A 21,531-nucleotide genomic window follows, 5' to 3' on the forward strand; every position below is an offset into this window, starting at 1 on the left:
CGGATCTCTAGGAGTTTATAGCCTGCCTGGTCTACATATCCAGGTCCAGGCTAGCCAGGGCTACACAGTGGTACCCTGTCTCAAAACCAAAACCAAATGTGGATCCCTCTAGGAAAGGAAACAAAACATCATTCCCTGAGCACGTATGTTCACAGAGCTTCATGTGATTTATATGTTCTCTCTCAGGTCAAGCTACAAGGCAGATCTTGTATTTCAACAAGGTAAATCGAGTGAGGTAAGAATATCATGATGTCAAGGCCAGCCTGGTCTACATAAGTGAGATCCATTAAAAAAAAAAAAAAGAAGAAAAAGAAACCATTAGGTAATGAACCCTAGGCCTCAGTCATTACATGGCAATGTCCAGCTCCAGGACCCCAATCTACCCAACTCTGAAAAGTTTTGTTTGTTTGCTTTGTTTTGGTCAATCTGCCTTTATAAAATGTCAAAATGAGGGCTAAAGAGATGGCTCAGCAGTTAGGAGCATTGGCTGCTCTTCCAGAGGACCAGAGTTCAATTCCCAGCACCCACATGGCAGCTCACAACTGTCTGTAACTCAAGTTCCAGTGAATCCGATTCCCTCACAAAGACATACAAGTCAAACACCAGTGCAGATAAAAATAAAAAATTTAAAATGACAGCCTGGTCTACAAGAGCTAGTTCCAGGACAGGAACCAAAAAGCTATGGATAAACCCTGTCTCGAAAAAAAAAACCAACAAGCAAACACCCACCAAAAATGATGACCATTCCTGTCAGCAGGTCACTTTCCTGCTTTCTGGTAGGTCTTTAAACGGTACCCAGGAATCTGGGATGTTGATTGTTTGAGAGGGGGCAGGGCGGAAGGGGTTAAATCTTAAAGCTCAAAAATGATACCTGTTGACAACCACAGAGCGCCGAAGCAGAAGAAAGTGTAGAGCAGGTACAGGCTTCTCAGCGGCTTCACTGATGTCTGCCAACAATATCCTGGCAAAATCCAGGAAGCAGAACTTGGCTTGACTCCCAGCCTCTTCTCCATGGCCTTCCAGAGAGGCAGAACCAATACACTAGAAAGACAGAAGGAGATAAAATTATATGCCAAGTAATTAATAATTGATTCCTGGAAATGTGGAATGCTGGAAAATGCGACAGATCAGGAGAAAATCTCAAGTGTGTCTTTCAATTGTTCATCCCTGCCAGTAAGTTTTCAGCCCGAGCTTTGGCAGAGCCTGTAATTATCAGTGTAACAACAGAGCAAGAGATATAAAATGAATCTGCTGTTAGAGAGGAGCACTTACATTCCACTATTGTCTAACCTAACAGCAAATCTGTAACAGAATGGGTGAGAGCACTAACCTGAGGAAGCAGCTTTGATTTTCCACTTCTACTCCTCACTGCTCTGTGACTCTGACCAAAGTACTCTGCTATCTACAAAGAGGTTGGACTTCCTCTAACTGATTTTCAAGATGAGTCTCTTCAGGCACAGCAATTACCATCCAGCTTGCTTCCAGCCCCACCATCATTATCTTACAAGTCTACCCGACTTACGCTTTTACATCATCTGCTGGCTCCAGATCACTTGCAATCCCTATCTTCAAACCTTGCACACGGCTCCCCACATAGTAAATTTTGCACTGTGCTGGCTACTCTGTAATCTAGTGGCTGTAGGACATATGGGGTAGAGGAGAGGAGAATGAGACTGATTTTTCCAGAAGTTTCTTCCCTCTTGGATAAATCTTGACAACATATGAGTTGATAGGGTTTTGAAAAAGCAATTAAAAATCTGTTGGCTAAGCATGGTATCTCATACCAAAGTGCTAGCTGCTTGGAAGATTAAAGAAGAATTGCTTAAATCCAGGACTTCAAGGTCAGCCTAGACACTGTCTCAAAAAAAAAAAAAAATTTAAATCTTCTGCTGGTAGTAGTGGTGAATGCCTGTAATCCCAGTGCTTGGAAGGCAAAGGCAGGTGGATCTTTATAAGTTCAAGGCCAGCCTGGTCTACAGAGTGAGTTCTAAGACAGTCAAGGCTACATCTGTTTCAAAAAAAAATTAAAAATCTTTCTAAATATTATCCACACCTGGCAAATGACACAAGTTGATAACCCTAGCCCTCACCTCCAGCCAGCATACAGGAACACCAGAATTGCCTACAATGGATTTCAATGCCAGGAAATGAAGAAACACAAACATAATACTTCAAATTGAGACAATGTCTTCCGCTGTGCCATAGGCACCTGAAGGACTTTCTTTCTCATTCTCTCCCACCCACTCCTATTTCTAGTTTTTCTGTAATTGTACAAGGAGAGGAAGAGAAGTATGTGGCCACAAACACATTCAGAAAGTTTGTGAAATGAAGCCTAAGAAAGTATACCCAGGAACTTCTCTAGCCTCCCGGGATGGAGTGTATGTGTGTGAGAGTGTGAGTGTGTGGCCCTTACCCAACCCATTTCTGCCTACCACAAAAGGATTGGAAACTGAAGGTGTGACTCAACACCTGTCATCAATATCCTGGCAGGTGGGTGGGAAAAGCAAGAAAGAAAGGAATAGGCTTTTGAAAACAGGAGTAATAAACACCGTTGGACTAGCAAACTGGTTACAAGTGCATAAGAAAGGCAGAGCTAATTTCATCCGCACTCCCTGCCATTGACTTGGCTGAAACCTACAATTGTGTATGGGCACAAATCGCTGCTAGGGTCCAGTTTCCAAAGACTTGCTGGCCAGAGTCAGGAACAACAAAACACCACTAAGATCCAAAGTGTTTGTTATCAAATCAAAGCGTGACAACCCAGAGCGAGAACACACACCCCCACAATACTTGACAAATGAAAAGCTCCCAGTAGTTCTGGCATTTAGGGCGTTACAAGCACACCCGAAATAAAAGCACTCTGTTGCAGCAGCTGTTCTGACAGAGCAGGGGGCAATGTTTACTTAATACTTCAGGTTGATGGGGAATGTATCATAGTTCAGTCTGTCAGCTACATACGTGGAACTCCTTTTATGTACACAGCGATAAGATATGTTTGAATAACGACAGAACACGTCTATTCAGCGGGTGTGAGTAATCAAGAAGAAAGCGTTAAGGGGGGGAGGTCTTACATATTTGAGAAAGTTACAGAACAGACTGCCATGAATAGCTTTGCTTATATTTGCAGACACTGTTTTCCAAATAGCTGAAAAAATGAACAGATTGTTCCAGGAGGTCGTCTTTCCAACTTGTTCCTGGTTTCCAGTCTGTTAATCACAAGAAAGCACAAGGAGAGTCGGCTGTGCTTCAATAGCATCTATTGTCGGTCGGCCACAACCACCAGGAGGTGACGGCCACAACCACCAGGAGGTGACGAGCAGGCAGACCACTCCTGAAACCCCGCCTGAGATTTTCTACTTTGATTCCCTTCACTTGGCTTTTGTGCTCACTGCAGCCACCGCAGGACCCTCTGTGGGACATAATTTTCAAAAATCTCACGGAGGCAGGTTTCGCCAATGTGCCCAACCCCGCCCCCTTTATCCTGTATCAACTTTTTTTTTTTCCTTTTAATCCCGATGGGGAGATAATCAAACACCAGAGACAGCAACTGAGGCGAGGCTACAGAGGTCGAGGGTGTCAAGACCGCAGCGCCTGGTCTGCCACTCTGTCAGGGAATGGAGGGAGCTGCCTGACCAGGCCTGATCCCCAAAGCGGGGGTTCAGCTTGAGACTCTGGTACCTGCAAGGCCAGAAGCAGCTGACTTGCCCTGGCCCGTTCAGGAGCGCTACCTCCGGGTACCAACGCCGGGCCAGCGTACCCCTAGGCATCGCCCATCCCGCCTCTGCCCCTCCCCTGAGCTCATGGTCCTCGGCCTGGCAGCCAGCCTCCCCGGCCACCTACCGGGGCTCAGGACCACATAGAGGGGTGCCGGCTCTCGGCGGCCTCCGCCTCTTCCCGGTCCATAGGCTCGGGGGCCCCAAACCTTCTCTCCCCTCACGCAGAGGAGAAAGAGAAAGAAGAAAGTGCTGGCTCCCCACCCGGACAGCTCCCTCTTGCCTCAGCCTCCCTGGACAGCGACAGCGGCCGGAAACGCCGCCTCCTCCCACCTCCCGGGGCTCGACCCGGAAACACACTCCTCATGTCGATCCAGCCCTCCCGCCCCCACCCTCCGGAAGCGCAATTCCAGCCGCGAGCCCGGGATGGGAGGAGGGGCAGTGCTGAGGGGAGGACTACGCACAAGCGAGGACGTCCGGGCCCTCAGCCTTTCGTCTCGAGACGGGCTGCACCTTGCCTCCTTTGCACGAGCACCGAGCCCTCAGTCTCGGGCAGTGCCCACAAGTAAGATGGCCGCACCGGAGGCGCCCCCCTACTGCTTAGCGCCCTGCCGCGCCATTGGCCAGGGGGGAGGAGTGAGGACAGCACTGATTGGTCGAGAGCGATGCGGGGGTGGGGGTGGAGCTGTAGCCGTCTGGAGCCAAGAGTGGGCAACGCGGCGTGAGCAGCGGCCCCAGGCTCCCAGAGCATCGCGCCCGGAGAAAGACTTCGCCGCTCGGGGCCGCAGCCTGGTGAGCTCAGCCCCCTTCAAGCCCTCCCCTGCATCTCAGCCAGAGCCTCTCCGAGCCGGTGCTGATCGATGCCGAGACTCCCCAGGGACCCTATCGCGACTCCATCGCGCCATATCGCGACATCCTCGTGCCCTGTCGAGGCTCCATTTTGTCACAGCCCCTTTCAGTATTTATCTATCTATAATTTAAAAATTTGCCCTATCATATTTGGGGGCTGTCCCCCTTCATGTCGTGATTTCGCTGTGATCTCTCCGTGACATCACCGCGCCATCGTGAAGTGTGATCTCATCGCTGCTCTGTCGTTCGACTTCATCAATGTCGTGTTGTGACCTGGCTGCGGCGGGACAGGTGGTGACCGCCAGGATCCCTTCTCCCCTTCTCATCTCTCCATCACAGCAGCCCCGCTTCGATTATCCGGCTTTTGGAGTCTGTTATCCTGAGAGCTACCTGACCTCTCCTCCTTCCTTCTCCAGCCAGTGCCGGTAGCGGGATGGGCAGGGAGAGTACAGGGAGCATAAAGGGTTAATGCTGCTGCTGCTGCTGCTGCTGCTGCTGCTGCTGCTGCTGCTGCTGCTGCTGCTGCTGCAGCTCCTGCTTCTGCAGCCTCTGCCCGAGGGAGGGAAGAGAGAAGGCAGGGAGGCTGCGGGGGCGATTATGAGTTCTGGCTGGAGGGGTGGGTCCTCAGGGGAGTCTTCAAAGCCCTTTCTGGAGAGCTTGCCTTCTCACTTCTGTTGAAGCCAATCTACTTTCTCTGAAGAAGGGAGGGGAAAGGAACCCTAGAATGTCCTTTTCTTCCTTGTCAGTGTGAGTCCGGATAATCGAACTTCACCCATGTATGTCTTCATCCCTCCCTGTCTGTCCTCACCACTCACTCCCCATGTGCCTCCTGGAGAGAGATAAAACCCGGTGTGTCTAGGGCCTGGGGCTGCTGAACAGTGGAGCCAGCTCCTTCCCACTTCTAGATGGTGGGGAGAGCTGTCCAGCTGAGCAGCAGCTTGTAGGGTCCTCATTTCCCACTTTTCTGGAGGTGACCTTGGACCAGGGTCCCTTCATCCTAAAGAATTTGCAGGTCCAACCTCTTAAAGGGGCTCCCCCCAAGGGAGGTCAGTCATGAGGAAGCCACCCTTTCAAATCCACCCTCCCCTCCCTCTGTGCTAATCCCTCCCTACATCCTCCACTTCCACCCCCGCCCCCGCCCCTCCTCTGCAGAGGGATGCTCAGTCCCTCTTGTGTTCACAGTTGGGCAAGGCGGGCATCATGGCCTCGGATTGTGAGCCAGCTCTGAACCAGGCAGAGAGCCGAAACCCCACCCTGGAGCGCTACCTGGGAGCCCTCCGTGAGGCCAAGAATGACAGCGAGCAGTTTGCAGCCCTGCTGCTAGTAAGGACCTGACTGATAATTGGAAGGTGGGAGGGCTGGACAGGAGGGCACCCAGAGAATGGGGTCAGCAAGTCCCCAGGGATATCTAAGTGGTGTTAGCAACCTGGAGGTACCAGAAAGGCCCAAGAGCTCTCTACCTTTGTGCTCTTCTCCCTTGGGAGGGAGGGGGGCGGAGGTGAATAAGGCTGCGGCACTGGGACCATGGAGGAGGCTGCCTGGATTTGCTTTCTGGGGCGTCCCAGAGCAGATGGGAGCTGACTCATAGGGTACCAGCAGCAGGTTGTAACTAGTGCAGAGTACTTGAGGGCTGGGGTGGCTTTTCTTGGACCTGAAAGAGTAGCAGGGTTAGAAGTAACTAGTGGCAGGTTCTAGAAGACGGCCAGGGTGGCCAGAGGTGTGTTGAAAGTAAAGCAGTGGTGTGGGTCTTAGCCTGTTAGAAGAACCCAAGCTGGGGACAGCGGAGCAGGAGCTGCAGTGCTGGGGGGGGGGTGAGTTGGTGTGTGGGGGGTGAAGGGAGGAGGGAGTGCAGCAGTTGCTTGTTTGCCATGGCAACAGGGAGAAGGCTCTGGAGTCAAGGGCTCACACTGCAGCAGAGGAGGTGTTTAGGTGAAACGTAAGGGGAAATGTTTTGACATGCGGAGCAGCGAGACACAGGAGCCATTTCCTATGAGAAGGTGGCAGAAATGGATCAGAGACTTCTCTGGAGACAAGTAGTTAGGGAAGGACCCTGCATCCCTCGAGGATTTTAAACATGGGTTCTGAAGCCCCTTGCATCCCAGGTTGTGGGCATATGGATTAATGGACTTGACACCTGGTGAGCATTTGCCCAAATGACTGGTCAAGGGGCCACTGGACCCCCCTTCCATAAGATAATCATATCTGACAGGGATCCCAGCGGTCACACCTGTCTGGCTCCAAGGAGAAAGGAGAATCTGGATGAAGTGACCCCAGGATGGGTCCCATTGCATAACCCGTTGCTGCTAGCCCTCAGTGCCCAGGGAACAGGGAAAGGACAGTCTGTGCTGTGTGTCTTTTCATCCTGCTGATGGTGCATTACCTCCCACCCACCATAGGTGACCAAGGCAGTCAAAGCAGGTGACATTGATGCCAAAACTCGACGGCGGATCTTTGATGCCGTTGGCTTCACCTTTCCCAATCGGCTCCTGACTTCTAAGGAGGCGCCTGATGGCTGCCCTGACCACGTTCTCCGGGCCTTGGGTGTGGCCCTGCTGGCCTGTTTCTGCAGCGACCCTGAACTAGCCAGCCATCCCCAGGTCCTAAATAAGATCCCCATCCTTAGCACATTCCTTACAGCCCGGGGGGACCCTGATGATGCTGCCCGCCGTTCCATGATTGATGACACCTACCAGTGCCTGACAGCTGTTGCAGGCACACCCCGAGGGCCCCGGCATCTCATTGCTGGTGGCACAGTATCTGCCCTGTGCCAGGCATACCTGGGGCATGGCTATGGCTTTGACCAGGCCCTGGCACTCCTAGTGGGGCTGCTGGCTGCTGCAGAGACACAGTGCTGGAAGGAGGCGGAGCCCGATCTGCTGGCTGTGTTGCGAGGCCTCAGTGAGGATTTCCAAAGAGCTGAGGATGCCAGCAAGTTTGAGCTCTGCCAGCTGCTGCCCCTTTTTCTGCCCCCAACAACTGTGCCCCCTGAATGCCACCGGGATCTGCAGGCCGGGCTGGCACGCATCCTAGGAAGCAAGTTGAGCTCCTGGCAGCGCAACCCTGCACTGAAGCTGGCAGCCCGCCTGGCTCATGCCTGCGGCTCCGACTGGATCCCAGTGGGCAGCTCTGGGAGCAAGTTTCTGGCCCTGCTGGTGAATCTGGCATGCGTGGAGGTGAGGCTGGCTCTGGAGGAGACGGGCACAGAGGTGAAGGAAGATGTGGTAACCGCCTGCTATGCCCTCATGGAGTTGGGCATTCAGGAGTGTACCCGCTGTGAGCAGTCCCTGCTGAAGGAGCCGCAGAAAGTGCAGCTTGTGAGCATTATGAAGGAGGCCATTGGAGCTGTCATTCACTACCTGTTGCAGGTAAGGGGCCACGGGCCTACAGAGGAGCTAGGAATGTAATGGGGAGATGGCATGCCTTCGTGTACACGCTGGCTGATTCTATAGCAGGCACTCTAGGAGTAGTGTGTGGCCGAGCCTCCTTCCCTCTCCCTCCCTGCCGTGGGCCTCCACACAAGCACCATACCACACACCATATGTGCGCTCTGATCACAGCACACACACACACAACACAGTAACCTCCCACTCACATATACTCCCGGTTCACACACTCTACACATCAAAATCGAAGCAGTCTCTTCTGCTCACGCTACACCATTGTCTTACATATCAGCATGCCTGCATATTTATTTATGTGTCTTACATGTAAACATGTGGAATGCAGGAGAAAGGTGGGGGGGGCAGGGAATGGCATGTTTCCCGCCTCTGTAGAGTTTCGGCTAAATCTCTTTCCCCCATCATCCTGTCCACTCTGTGTATTTGAGAGGCCGCCTCTTCTGCTCTGTTAGGATTGAGATGTGAATGATCTCCTCAGTGGCCTGCTTCAGCCTCTGGACTCACCAGCCTTCTACGTAGTAACTTATGCTACGCTCTGGTTGGTCTCCTTTTCCGATTTAACCCAAATAGGAGTGACTCCTCACTCCTTAATGCAAGTCTCTCCCCGAGCCCCTCAGTTCAGAGCCTCTCTGAAGTACTACCATTTAGCCATGGACCCCCGAGTTTCCCCTGGTTCCCTTGTTACCTTAGAGGTAGAGCATTAGGGATGTGTGACCTGGGTCTCAGCATCAGGCATGTTGTCTGAGACCACCTTGACTCAGTTGTCTACACTGGGGTCCTGCTAGGTGACTAGCCCCTGTGGGGTGAGCCCCTCCCGTGTGCTGGGTTTCAGGTGGAAGTAGGCTTGGTGCCCTTCTTGGGAGTGGGCAGGGAGGTTTGTTTTGTTCAGAATTTTTTGTTCGTTGGTTTGGTTTTGGTTTTTGTTTTTTCTGTATAGCCCTGGCCGTTCTGGAACTCATTCTGTAGAACAGGCTGACCTTGTGCTCATAGAAATCCACTTGCTTCTGCTTCCGAGTGTTGGGATTAAAAGTGTACATCGCCACCACCTGACTTTTTTTTTTTTTTTTAAGTTACATTTATTTATCTGTTTCTTAGATGGGGTGAAGGGGCAGTGCATGCATGCCACAGCACACATGTGGAGGCTGGAAGACAAGTCAGTTCTCTCCTTTTACCGTGTGATTCCTGGGACTCACACTGAGGTTGTAAAGTACCTTTGCCCACTGAGCCATCTCAGTGCCCATCTTTGATGGGCATGCAGGCCAGGATTCCCCTCTAGTGTTCTTTGCAGGCTGGGGAGGTAGAGGGGAATTTCTACTTCATTTCACTCGGGTCTTGTGACAACAGGTGGGGCCAGAGAAACAGAAAGAGCCCTTCGTGTTTGCCTCCGTGCGGATCCTGGGTGCCTGGCTGGCTGAGGAAACCTCATCCCTGCGAAAGGAGGTGTGCCAACTGCTGCCCTTCCTTGTCCGCTATGCCAAGACCCTCTACGAGGAGGCTGAGGAGGCCAGTGACATTTCGCAGCAGGTGGCTAACTTGGCCATCTCCCCCACTACCCCAGGACCCTCCTGGCCAGGGGATGCTCTCCGGTGAGTTTGTAGTTGTGGCTTATCCAGTCTGACCATTCCAAAGAAAAGGATTTCAGGCGTGGTGACACATGCCTGTAATCCCAGCACTTAGGAGGCTGAGGCAGGAATATCTGAGATTTCAGGGCCTAGTTGGGCTGCATAGAAAGTGCTAGTCCCTGAGCGAAACCCTGTTCCAAAAAAAGAGGAAAAAATAAATAGATAAATAAATGAAAGCGAAGAAAGAGACAAGGATCACATAGGGACACCCTGTTTCCCCTAAACTGGGCTCCCTGATAGGTCATGAGCATTCCCTTGGGATTGTTTCTTAGTTCTGACTCTTCCGTTTCTGGGCTTCTCACAGAACTCCTGAGCTATAATGTGCCACTTGTCATTCCCAGATTTCTTTTTTTTTTTTAAATAATAAAAACAAAACAACAAACAAACAAAAAACAAAACCAGGGTCTCATCATGTAGCCCTGGCTGTCCTGGAACTCACAGAAATCTACCTGCCTCTGCCTCCCAAGTGCTGGGATTTAAAGGCATGCTCCACCACCAGCTCCATCAGCCCAGCTGATCTCCAGATTTTTGTTAGAAACAGAATTTAGGTTTTCTGAGCACCTGCTACAAAGCCAGGCGTTCTGCTGTATACTTCTCAAGAGCAATTTCATTTGGTCCACATAGCAAATCTGACACAAATCTTTGCCACCTTTTTAAAATACAAATGGCCACGGTTGGTGGCTCTCACTTTTAATGCCAGCACTCGGGAGGATGATGGAAATGAGCTTCAGAGGTTGAGAAGCACATAGGCCATAATCGTGCCCTGTGGCAGAGCCCCGTGAGCTCCGGCCTGTGTGACTGCCATCTGAGCTTTCTCTGAAGTGTGTGAACGTGGGTCCTTTCCCCTAGCTTCAATGTTCCTCATCTCTCCCAATCTCACCTTTATTCGTTCCCACGTGCCCAGGCTCCTCCTGCCCGGCTGGTGCCACCTGACGGTTGAGGATGGACCTCGGGAGATCCTGATCAAGGAAGGGGCCCCCTCGCTTCTGTGCAAGTACTTCCTGCAGCAGTGGGAACTCACGTCCCCTGGCCACGATACCTCAGTGCTTCCAGACAGTGTGGAGATCGGCCTGCAGACATGCTGTCACATCTTCCTCAACCTGGTGGTCACCGCGCCAGGCCTGATCAAGTGAGGGGCTTGGGAGAGGCTGGGAGGAGAGCCAAGGAAGCCAGAGAGGACTGCCCAGTCACCCCATTCTCAACCTTCTGCTTAGTTTCCCTGTAGCTGTAGGTTTCTCTTTGTTAGTATAAGTGGGTTTCAGAATAGACCGAGCCAGTACCACCCGAGGATCCAGAACCCCAGATCTCTCAGGGCATGCCTGTCTGCTCCAGCCATCGCTCAGTGCAGCTAGTTGGCATCTGACCAACCCAGATGGCAGGGTTGCAAGTCGAAAGTTAACACTTCACTCTGCCGCATGAAGGCCTGGCAAGCTCTGGCCCAGTGAAGCTAGAGACCTCAGGTGCCAGGTTTTCCGAAGGGCTGGACAGGGCGGCTAACCCTCCGCCTGCCCCTCTCTCCACTCCTTTTCTCCACAGGCGCGATGCCTGCTTCACATCTCTTATGAACACCCTGATGACGTCGCTGCCCTCCCTAGTGCAGCAACAAGGGAGACTGCTTCTAGCTGCCAACGTGGCCACCTTGGGTCTCCTGATGGCCCGGCTTCTTAGCACCTCTCCAGGTAAGCCTTGGGGACAGAACATGTGAGTGGACTCGCTGTGTTCCAAACCTAAGCTCTCACTTTCAGAACACGGTTTAGCAGGACTTTCCCATTCAGAGGCAGTTTCTACAGTATCTCCCCATCCTCCACCCCACCCTTCCCAAAATGATAATAGTCTCTTCCTTTTAAAGACTTTTAAGGCAAGGCCTGGTGGGTGTTTGGTACAAACCTGTTCAGAGGCACAAGCATAGGCACCTGGAATCCCTGGCAGCCTGGGAACTCTGAATCCCGTGTCTTCAAGGTGGGGCTGCCCCCACCCAGGCCCTGAGTCACAGACCCGTTTTGCTGCATTGAGATTTTTACCAGTTAGCACCCCACCCCGCTCAGTGATACGCATCGCCACTACCTTCTCTCTGCACAGCTTTCCCTGCCCTACCTACCCCTGGCTGTGTGCAGGGGGAAGGGCGTCCCCTCCAGCCCCTGACAGCCCTCAGTGTCTCCCACTTTGACCGTGGGTGTCTGCTTGGGTCCCTCTGTCCCCGCCTGTTCCCTGTGCCCCATCTGTCAGGTTGGAGGAACAGAGCAGATGCCTGGGAACAGGGTGTAATGTGCCCATACCCTCAGCTGCCTGTTTTCTGCAGGGTACCCTGCCGTGGAAGGGGGAACATATCTCTGAACTAGGAACCCCTTGCATTTAGCCCCTAAGGGGAGTCACCATACTATGGATCCAATGCTGGCTTACCCACAAATGCTACTACATTAGTTGAACATCTTTCTGGAGATCTGAAGAGGGGGCTTCTGAACCCCTGAATGGCAGGTGGGCCAGAGCTGGGTCACTGCGCACCATCCCCTTTGGCGCCCTCTTCTGGCCAGATGTCAAATTAGTTCATTCTCAGCCTGGTGGAGGGCTCTGGGCCACCAGCTGCTTGGGTCCCTGCTGCGGAAACCCCAAGGAAGATTCTTTCTCACATCTGACATGAGGCTTACTCCTCCCTCTTGTTCCTTTAGAAATCTTGATGATGAGTGTACCTAGATTATTTAATTCTCACAACCAATTGCTAAGATTAGCATGCTACTGACCCCACCTTAAAATGAAGAGACTGAGGCCCAGAAAAATTTAAACACTCAGTGTCACACTGTAAGTGTCAAAGGTGGGCTTTGAACCTGGGCAGTGAGTCCAGGTGATGCTTCTGTTCTCCGAGCATGTCCACATGGGAGGGAGGGGAGGCACTGGTCCCGTGCCTGTCTGGGTCATGCCACTGCTCTCTCCGTTCTTTCAGCTCTCCAGGGAACCCCAGCCTCCCGAGGTTTCTTCGCAGCTGCCATCCTCTTTCTGTCACAGTCCCATGTGGCACGGGCCACCCCTGGCTCTGACCAGGCGGTGCTGGCCCTGTCCCCTGACTATGAGGGCATCTGGGCTGACTTGCAAGAGCTCTGGTTCCTGGGCATGCAGGCGTTCACAGGTTGTGTGCCACTGCTGCCCTGGCTGGCCCCTGCCGCCCTGCGCTCCCGCTGGCCGCAGGAATTGCTACAACTGCTAGGTAGTGTCAGCCCCAACTCCGTCAAGCCTGAGATGGTGGCTGCCTACCAGGGTGTGCTGGTAGAATTGGCGCGGGCCAACCGGCTGTGCCGGGAGGCCATGAGGCTGCAAGCAGGTGAAGAAACAGCCAGCCATTACCGCATGGCTGCCTTGGAGCAGTGCCTGTCAGAGCCCTGAGGGGCATGCAGTAGGGATAGACCCAGGGGCGGGCAGCGAGGGAAGGAGGGAGGAGGCATCTTCCCTGAAGCCCCCAGACTGGACCCCTTCTTCAGACTTCCCCTACAAACACCCCAGCTTTCTGGCTTTTCTGAGGGCTAGGGCACGATGCCCACCTCTCAAGTATAAGGAACTGCATCCTGCCCCCAGCCCCCTTGGGGCAGGGATTGGCTTGGAAAAGAGGTTGCCCCGCCAGGCCGGGGAAGGTTGGAGCAGCCCCCAGAAAGAGGGCAGCTAAGTGTCATTATACCCAATGTCTGGCTCCCTGACAGGAGGGAGGTTCCAGGGTAGGAGCGGGCTGGCAGGCGCTGACTGCCTCAGCCTGTGTGCCCTGCCGGCCAGGGCGTGGCCTCCCCAAGGCTGTGGTGCCCCTTCTGGCTCCCCAAGGTCCGCGCCCTTTAAAGTGGCCATTTGGTTCTTGCCTTTGGTCCTCTTGGACAGAGAGCAGGCTCAGGCCATTAACATTCACAGTTCTTCCTTTCAGCTTCAGTGACCCAAGGTCCAAGTTGCCCCCTGCCCTTTCAGGGCAGTTTGGAGCAGGCAGACCAGTGGGGGGAGGGTTGGGGAACTTCCTTCCACCTGTGCTTCCTTGAGGGGACCCAAGAGCCCTTGGTCCCGGGTCTCTTGAGCTTTTGTGTCATGTTGCAGCAGGGTGAAGATGGGGGTTGGGGGTTATTTATTTTGCTTGTCCTTATCCCTGCTTGGACACCTGAGCATCAGATCCCTGTGCCCCTGGTGCCATCTGGCCTGGCTGGAGCCGGGAACAGGAGGTTCCACCGCCCTAGAATCCGCATGTTTTCCCAGTGACTGCACTCCACTGCCACCGTGGTGCCTGGCTTCAGCTCCTCTACCCTAATCCCTGCTTAGACTCCTCTCTGCAGGGAGACGCGCCTGGCGGCTCCAGCAGGAACTACCTTTCTAAACCCTTGGAGACCCGCATACACCCAACCCCTTGCTTCCCCCTCCCCCCAGTGCGTTCTGTGATCGCCAAGTTCAAAGCTGTGCACATGTGGACACTCAATAAATGTTCATTGGTGATGAGAAGCCGCCTTTCTGGTCTGCCCTACACCTACTCTGTGCCCTTCAGACTTAAGATGCCCACTGCCACCTGCTGAGGGCGTGTCCTGAACACTGAGTAGATGTTCTCATTCATCTCCCAGAAAAGCACCATAGCTCTGGTTTTACATGCAGGGAAATCTTAGACACACTCTGCCCTCGTCCAGCAGGTTCATAAACCCAGATGTTGATGTGGCCGGGCCCAGAAGCCCCGTCTTTTTGCAGCAACTTAGTTCCAGGGTTGCCATATCCCCCAATTTAAAAAAAAAAACAAAAAAACTGTTACTAGGATGTGTGGTTGGGGTGGGATGCCTGTCCCATAGCACTCATGGTGGTCAAAGGACCTTGAAGGTGTGGGTTCTGGGGACAGATGTCGAGTCGCCAAGCTTCTGTGGCAAGTCCCTTTACCCACAGAACCATCTCACAGGCTATGTTCCAACTTCTAAAGAAATCAGAAATCCTAATTTTTATTTGGAGTCCAACTCAAACATTAAAAACTTTATTTTCAATTAAGTCACTATTGGCCTAACAAAGCACGGAAGCCAGATGTGACTTTCAGGCTATCAGCTGTTGACCTGTGCTCCATGCCAAGTCAAGAAGGGCCTGAAAGGGAGGAGGGAAACCAGGTACTCTTTGCCAGTCCCACCTGGAGCCAGAGCTGTCAGGTTGGAGTCGGAGATCCCCAGATCTGCCCTGTATGCAGGCTCACTCAGTACACCCTGTTGCTTGTCTGGTTGGCTGTGCAAAGCAAGAATATCCACTGAAGGGCTGGAGAGATGGCTCAGTGGTTAAGAGCATTGCCTGCTCTTCCAAAGGTCCTGAGTTCAATTCCCAGCAACCACATGGTGGCTTACAACCATCTGTAATAAGGTCTGGTGCCCTCTTCTGGCCTTCGGCATACACACAGATAGACCATTGTATACATAATAAATAAATATTTTAAAAAAAAAAGAATATCCACTGAAAAACTGGATTCTCAGGTAAATAAAAGACAAACTAACCTGCGCACAAATGGGTTAATATCCAGAAGACAGATAATGTAATATAAATGTATTCACAATAACGTCTACGGAGGTCAAAACAAAATGTGCCTGGAATCCCGAGCTTCCCCAATCTTGATCGAGCAACTCCAGAAAACAGAATACTGGCACTGTAGACCAGGCTGGCCTTGAACACAGAGATCTGCCTTCAGAGTGCTGGGTTTAAAGGTGTGTGCCGCCACCATCAGGTGATACCCAGCAGTTTAAATATGAAATCATGCTGAGGGAGGGGCTAGATTGCAGATTTTGGAACAGATTGAATGGGATCCAGTTTGTATTTTAGAAAGATGGCTGGCTGCAAATGGAGCTGCTGGAGTTGGCTGGATGTGGTGCATGTCTAACCCCAGCAGTCTGGATGCTGGAAGCCACTTTGGGCAAGAGCAGGTAGAGGGGGCGGGGAAGGGAGCAAAGATGAGGAAGCACGGAGGCAGGGGGAGCTCGACAGGAGGTATTAAATCTGAACTAAGTAACAATGAGAATGGTGTAGATAAGACTTAGGAAAGGACGTAGGAATTGTAAGTGAAGAGGACCAAGGAACTGGAAACAGAAGATTCGAGACTCTGACCACTGTGTGAACTGTGGGACCACTCTGTCACGGAAAACACGGGAGAGGAACAGACTTGTGAAGGAAGCTGTTCGGTAAATGGTTTGTGTTGTTCAGGGAACATCCAAACAGTAGTCACCTCCCCTCGCACAGAAAGAAGTCTGAGGGGATAACAGATTTGAGAGCTGACAGTAATATAGACGTTCTTTAGACTCATGGGAATGACCAGCTGGGGAAATGAGAAGGAAGGGCTGCAAGGCAAGTGATTTCTGCCCATGATCCTTGTTGCCAAGTTCCTCTCCTGCGTGCCAAATTCAGCAAAGCTTGAAAACACAAGTCAGAGTGAGTTCTGTCCTCCATGAGGCATGGTCAGAGGGTTCTGGGATCCAGGGTAGGCAGGAGGCAAGGCTGAAACTTGTAAAGCTGCCGCCCGCTCGAGGGGTGGGGTGGGGTGGGGGGCTCGCACGGTAGTACCGAGCTGCAGTGTAAGCTCCAACCACCAGATGGAGCCTCAGTATCTTGTGCCAGATTTCACATCCCAACAAACACTCCCAGACTGACCCCTTAAGAGGAACGTAGCTCTGTCATCAACGGAGGCCAAAAAGTTTTCTTTATTTAAAAAACAGGAGAAGCCAGGTGATGGTGGCACATGCCTTTAATCCCAGCACTCGAAGTGGGGGGACAGGCAAATCTCTGTGAGTTCCAAGACAGCCAGGGATATACAGTGAAACACTGTCAGAGAGAGAGAGACCTTGGAAAAGAAATAAGTCAAGTGTGTCAAATGAGTGTGTCAAATGAGAGTTCGTATATATTTGAGTATGCATACTATGTGCAAATCATTAATAAATATCCTGTGTACATGTCTTATAAATGTGTCTGTGCCTGTTGTGTCCCCCCCCCCGTTTCCCAGGGGTATCTGAGTATGTATCTCTGTGTACACCCCAAGCCTCCATCCAAGTGCATGTATCTCAAAAAACAGTCCATAAGAAACGTCACCTGCATGCTTCACAAAGTGCAGAACCCTTGTCCCTGAAGCAGAAGGCATCCGACCTGAAACCCTGGTGTTACACAGCTCTTCTGATCTCCGAAGAAGCAGAAGCAGATTGTAGAGCATGCCTCTCCCCAGAAGAACTAAGCAAAATCATCACTTGTCAGATGAGCTCCTATGGGTAGCTACCCCTGGTCATTCATGTTCAGGGAGGGGGAGCCCTTCCAAAGAGTCCCTTAATAGACCAGGGAACTTCTATCCATCCACTTATTTATTTAATAGGCATTTGTTGGCTGCCTGACATGTACCAAGGAACATAGTAGATACACTCTCCACTTTTTTAAACTTTTTTTTTTCCTGTTGGTTTTTCGAGACAAGGTTTCTCTGTGAAGCTTTGGAGCCTGTCCTGGAACTCACTCTGTAGGCCAGACTGGCCTCAAACTCACAGCAATCCACCTGCCTCTGCCTCCCATGTGCTGGGACTAAAAGTGTGCACCACCACCACCCAGCTTAGACTTCTTTTCTTAAAGATTCGTTTATTATTTTGTGTGGGTAGGTGTTTTGTCAGCATGTATGTCTGTGCATCACATGGGTGCAGTACCTGTGGAGGCCAGAAGAGGGTGTCAGCTCACCCAGAATTGGAGTTACAGATGTGTTGTTCCTGCCATGTGGATGCTGGGAATGGAACTTGGCTCCTCTGGAAAAGCAATCAGTGCTCTTAGCCTCTGAGCCATCTCTCCGGCCCCTCTTTTAGACTTCTTGGACATGACTCACAGAGCAGGAAAGGAAAAGTAATCGCAAGTCCTAGAGTGCCAGCTAGCTAGTGTGTTTAGTTCCTGGAGTAGGAACCGCATAGATCCCAGAAGTGTTTTCAGTAGGGGAGGGGCACGGCCCAGGGCGTAAAGTCACTCAACAGAATTGGAAATGGATCACAAGAGTGAGGAACTCAGGTCACCTGTTTGAGGTTTGTTGCCAGGGCCTGCTCAGTGCAACCCAGGTCACGTTAGGTGGGTTTGTTTGTCTGTTTTTGTTTGTTCGAGACAGGGTTTCTCAGTGTAGCCCTGGCTGTTCTAGAACTCACTCTGTAGATCAGGATGGCCTTGAACTCATAGAGATCCACCTGCCTCTGTCTTCCGAGTGCTGGGATTAAAGCCGTGTGCTACCACTGCCCGTCCACTTTAGGGATTATTAAAAAAGATTGCTGGAGTTTACTGCAGAGTTGCTGATTCATTGGGTTTGAGGTGGAGTTCGAGAACTGGCATTTCTAACAAGTCCCCAAATACAGGTCATTAGTGTTGGTGAACAAGGTACCCTATTTTTAGCCTTATGTTTATGAAGAAGATAGTAAGAAAACTTAGTGATGAGAAAGGGGTGTCATGTGCTTTTTGAGATACCTACCTGCTCAATGTCTTTCATGGTGAGCATTTATGGATTATGAATAGAAACACTCAGGCTTTGGTGTAGTGTTTCATGCCTATAATCCAGGACTTGCAGAAAGGTCGTGAGTTCTAGGCTAGCCTGAGCTACATAGTGACACACTGTCTCATAGGCAAAAGTAAAACAAAAACAAACAATCAAACAAAAAGCCTCAAGAAAACTGGCAAGTTTTAAAGTTGAAGAATGTGGCTGCAGAATCCAGGAGGACAAGCAGATGAGCCTGGGATGGTGGAAGAGACGTGTGTTCAGCGTCAACTTGGAACGTGGTTAACTGCAACCTTCCTGATGCTGCGACCCTTCAACACAGTTCCTCATGCTGTGGTGATCCCCTATCATAGAATTATGTTTGTTGCTACTTCATAACTGTAATTTTGTAATTTTGCTACTGTTATGAGTCATAAAGTAAACATCTGTGTTTTCATATGGTTTTAAGAGACCCCTATGAAAGGGTTCAACCCCCCCAAAAGGGCCAAGACCCACAGATTGAGAACCACTGTCCTAAGGGATCATCCTGTTGGCACCTGCATGTGTGATTTTGGATTTCTAACCAAATTGACAGACTGTGGAGGACACATTTGGGGGTAACAGAGGCAAAAGGTCATTAGACCTGGGAGGGGGATGAACTTGCCTTTGAAGAATGTAGACAGAGGGCTGATGAGATGGTTCAACAGGTAAAGCCACGTGATACCAAGTCTGATGACCTGAGTTCAATTCCCAGAACCCACATGATAAAAAGAGAGAACCAAACCCTTCAAGTTGTCCTCTGACCTCCACATATATACATGTGCACGCATGTGCACATGCACATACATAAAATTTAAAAATAATAAAGACAAGAAAAGACAGAAGCTGCTCTGAACATGTACAACTGACATTAAGAGTAGGAATGATTGCCGGCACTCAGGAGGCAGAGGCAGGTGGATCTCTTTGAATTTGAGGCTAGCCTGGTCTACAGAGCGAGTTCCAGGACAACAACCAGAGCTATGCAGAGAAACTTGATAAAAAAAAAAAAAAAAAAAAAAAAAAAAAAAAAAAAAAAAACAGAAAAAGAAGAAAAAGAATGATGAGAGGAGGTGAAGATGAAAGGGAAAACAGAGTTAAGAGGAGGTGGCAAGAAAGAGTGAGGGAAGCCAGAGACAGCTGGCCTATCCCAAGCCTGTTGGAAGAGCAGACGGCTTCCCCAGGCTGGGGCCAGGCATCATCCTCATGGTTTCTTGGCTTTTCCCACAAGAAGTTCACCAACTGTGAGCTACGCACCGACATCTATCTCAGAGACTAATTTCAGATGTCTCGTGAGTGAGGTAGAGAGTAGAAGACGGAGGAAGTTGCCGTAGACTCACAGACGTGAATAACACATATGCAAGCTCACACCAGTTCTTAGCTCTGTCCTGAGGAGGAAGGCTGCACAGCTGCCCTGTCTGCTCTGTCTGCCCTCCTAGCTTCTGGCTCTGGCCTCTGGAAAGCTCTTGGTTGCCAGCAAGGCTCCATCCTTTCCTCACTGCTCCCCACCCCTCCCCCTGCCAGGCTGAAAGAAACCCAGTCTGAGCTCTGTACTAGCCAGGTGCATTCTGGGATACTCACCTAGAACATACATCAGGCCAGTCAATGACCTCACCTCTCAATGACCTTCCACCTTTTCCTTCTCTAGAAAGGAACATAAGAAAGCAACGGCTCCTCTCCACCCTCCCTTCCTGTTTGTTGCAACTGCAGAAACAAGTTTGGAGAAGAAGCCAGACTTGCCCAGAATTACACAGCCACTCAAGAGCGAGACTAAACTATAAAGTCCTGGATCCGAGACAGAAAAGAATAATGATCCTGAGCCTGGAAGGAGGCTGGAGAAGGGCCTCCTCAGCATTGCACTGAGCCAGCCCTTTGACCTTAGCCAGTAAGTCATCTACCCTCTCTGTGCCTTGTCCCTCACCTGAAAATGGGGATGAGTGGGACTTGGTGTGGTAGGCAACCCAGTATTCACATTGTGTGGTGAATGTGCACGTGATTATTTCTATTCCCCCCGCCCTGTTTGTGGCCTAAAAAAAAAAAATCTTCCTTCTGCTTTTCAAATTCTCATTGTCCTTAGCGTTTCTCCCGCTTGCCTTTCTCTAATCTCCATCTCCGCTTCTCAGGACAGAAGGGTTGAATTTGGGGAAAAAAGAAGATGAGTTGACGGTAGAGATTAGGACATGCTTGACAGACAGACAGACATTGCCTACCATGGTAACATACTCACACACAGACTGTGCACAAGTGTAACACGGCACCCCTTCCACCCAGTGTCAGTTACACACTCAACCATCTCCCTGTCACAGATTCACAGGCAGCCCAGGTTCCCATGGCTTCAGAAATACTTTGGTCCCTTCTGGGGTGGAGCTCAAACCAGACTCAGACTCTTTTTGGATAGGTAGTGTCTATAATACCCAAGGATTCTGGCTTGGCGTTGAGGGTTACCATCTCAGGAAGTCAGAGAGAAGCAGACACCTCCAGTGGTTTTGATCCAAAGCCATGAAGGAGAGACTGTAACCTAACCTCCTACACACATGCATGTTGACACAAGTGTGCACATGAACTGATAGGCTCGAGTTCGCAGCTCACCAGTGTCTTTCACCTTCGCCATTGGGTGGTTGGTTACAGAAAAGATGGCTACCATTTAACAGGGGAGGAAGCTCATGCCAGAAATGAAGAACGCTTTGCTCAAAGTCGAACATGTGCGTTTATTTATGCATTCACTTAAAAAGATTGGAAGGGGATGGTGAGATAGCTTACTGGGTTAAGGCACTGGCCACCAAGCCTCAGGACCTTTGGACCCACAGGGTGGAAGAAAAGAACTGACTCCTGCAAGCTGTCCTCTGAGCTCCACAAGTGCACAGTGGCACACGCGTGCCCCCCCTCCACATACACACTAAATAAATGTAGTAAGCAAAAGTAGATAAAAATTGCCCAGACCCGAGCGAGCTTAGGCCCCTGCGTTGCATTCCAGCCTTCCATTTGATAGCAGCTGCAATCTTGGAGCCCAGAAAGAGCTTTCACCAGAAGGGCTTCGAATTCATTTACTCCTCACCCCACCGGTTCCCACCAGAGCCACGCCTCCCTTTCGGAGGCCGCTGGGGAAAAGGATGAGGTAGGCCATAGCTTGTCCCTTTAATGCGCGCCCCCAGAGGCCCGGCGCGCCCCCGCCACTATAACTAGAGTGCATGGAGCGGGCTGAGCTCAGAGGGAGAAGGGCGGGCTCCGGGCACCCGCTGACCGACTTTTTTCAAGTGCGATCAGCTCCCTTACGTTCCTCCTCCATGGACCCACCTGCAGGCACCCACCACTGAGGACCCCACACCCGCTGGGCTCCCGACTAGGTTCCACCCAGCTACCAGACAGTGATCCCCGCGGACTGTGAGGGCTCCAGGCTTGAGTTCTTCTTGCAGTGCCGTCGGACGAGGGCTGTGTTGCTGCCACACCTCACGCCCCACACTACCCTCCCC

The 21,531-nt window shown here is 51.3% G+C and overlaps 2 protein-coding genes across 5 annotated transcripts in view; one reads left to right on the plus strand and one right to left on the minus strand.

Annotated features, from left to right (window-relative positions):
* The window catches only part of Kiaa0319l (KIAA0319 like), a 104,183-nt gene extending 99,889 nt beyond the window's left edge, over positions 1-4,294 (minus strand). The window contains exons 1-2 of one of the 2 annotated variants that reach the window (XM_057783472.1): positions 4,178-4,294; positions 872-1,041 (exon numbers count right to left, since the gene is read on the minus strand). In XM_057783472.1, coding sequence (XP_057639455.1) covers positions 872-1,013 — 142 coding nt within the window. In that variant the 5' untranslated portion in view covers positions 1,014-1,041; positions 4,178-4,294. Of the gene's footprint in view, positions 1-871; positions 1,042-3,840; positions 4,035-4,177 lie in introns of those variants that run through there. The other variant, XM_057783471.1, reaches the window with a different exon arrangement.
* A 56-nt stretch (positions 4,295-4,350) lies between these two features.
* On the plus strand, positions 4,351-14,040 carry Ncdn (neurochondrin). 3 transcript variants are annotated; one of them, XM_057783474.1, is made up of 7 exons: positions 4,351-4,505; positions 5,745-5,885; positions 6,959-7,927; positions 9,305-9,546; positions 10,487-10,711; positions 11,119-11,261; positions 12,521-14,040. In XM_057783474.1, exons 2-7 carry the CDS (start codon positions 5,763-5,765, stop codon positions 12,955-12,957), a joined length of 2,139 nt encoding a protein of 712 aa, XP_057639457.1. In that variant the 5' UTR covers positions 4,351-4,505; positions 5,745-5,762; the 3' UTR covers positions 12,958-14,040. The 3 variants fall into 3 exon arrangements, with proteins under 3 accessions (XP_057639457.1, XP_057639456.1, XP_057639458.1); XM_057783473.1 differs by lacking the exon at positions 4,351-4,505 and adding an exon at positions 4,512-4,853; XM_057783475.1 differs by lacking the exon at positions 4,351-4,505 and adding an exon at positions 5,188-5,309.
* Positions 14,041-21,531: the final 7,491 nt, after the last annotated feature.

This window comes from Chionomys nivalis, chromosome 11, assembly GCF_950005125.1.
Source record: "Chionomys nivalis chromosome 11, mChiNiv1.1, whole genome shotgun sequence".
In the NCBI taxonomy this organism is placed as follows: domain Eukaryota; kingdom Metazoa; phylum Chordata; class Mammalia; order Rodentia; family Cricetidae; genus Chionomys; species Chionomys nivalis.

Excerpts from the sequence above, each read along its gene's own strand:
- Ncdn (XM_057783473.1), top strand. The coding sequence starts at position 4,821 with ATGTCGTGTTGTGACCTGGCTGCGGCGGGACAG. Across the intron at positions 10,712-11,118 it reads ACCGCGCCAGGCCTGATCAA|GCGCGATGCCTGCTTCACAT; the intron begins GTGAGGGGCTTG and ends TTTTCTCCACAG. Across the intron at positions 11,262-12,520 it reads GCTTCTTAGCACCTCTCCAG|CTCTCCAGGGAACCCCAGCC; the intron begins GTAAGCCTTGGG and ends CCGTTCTTTCAG.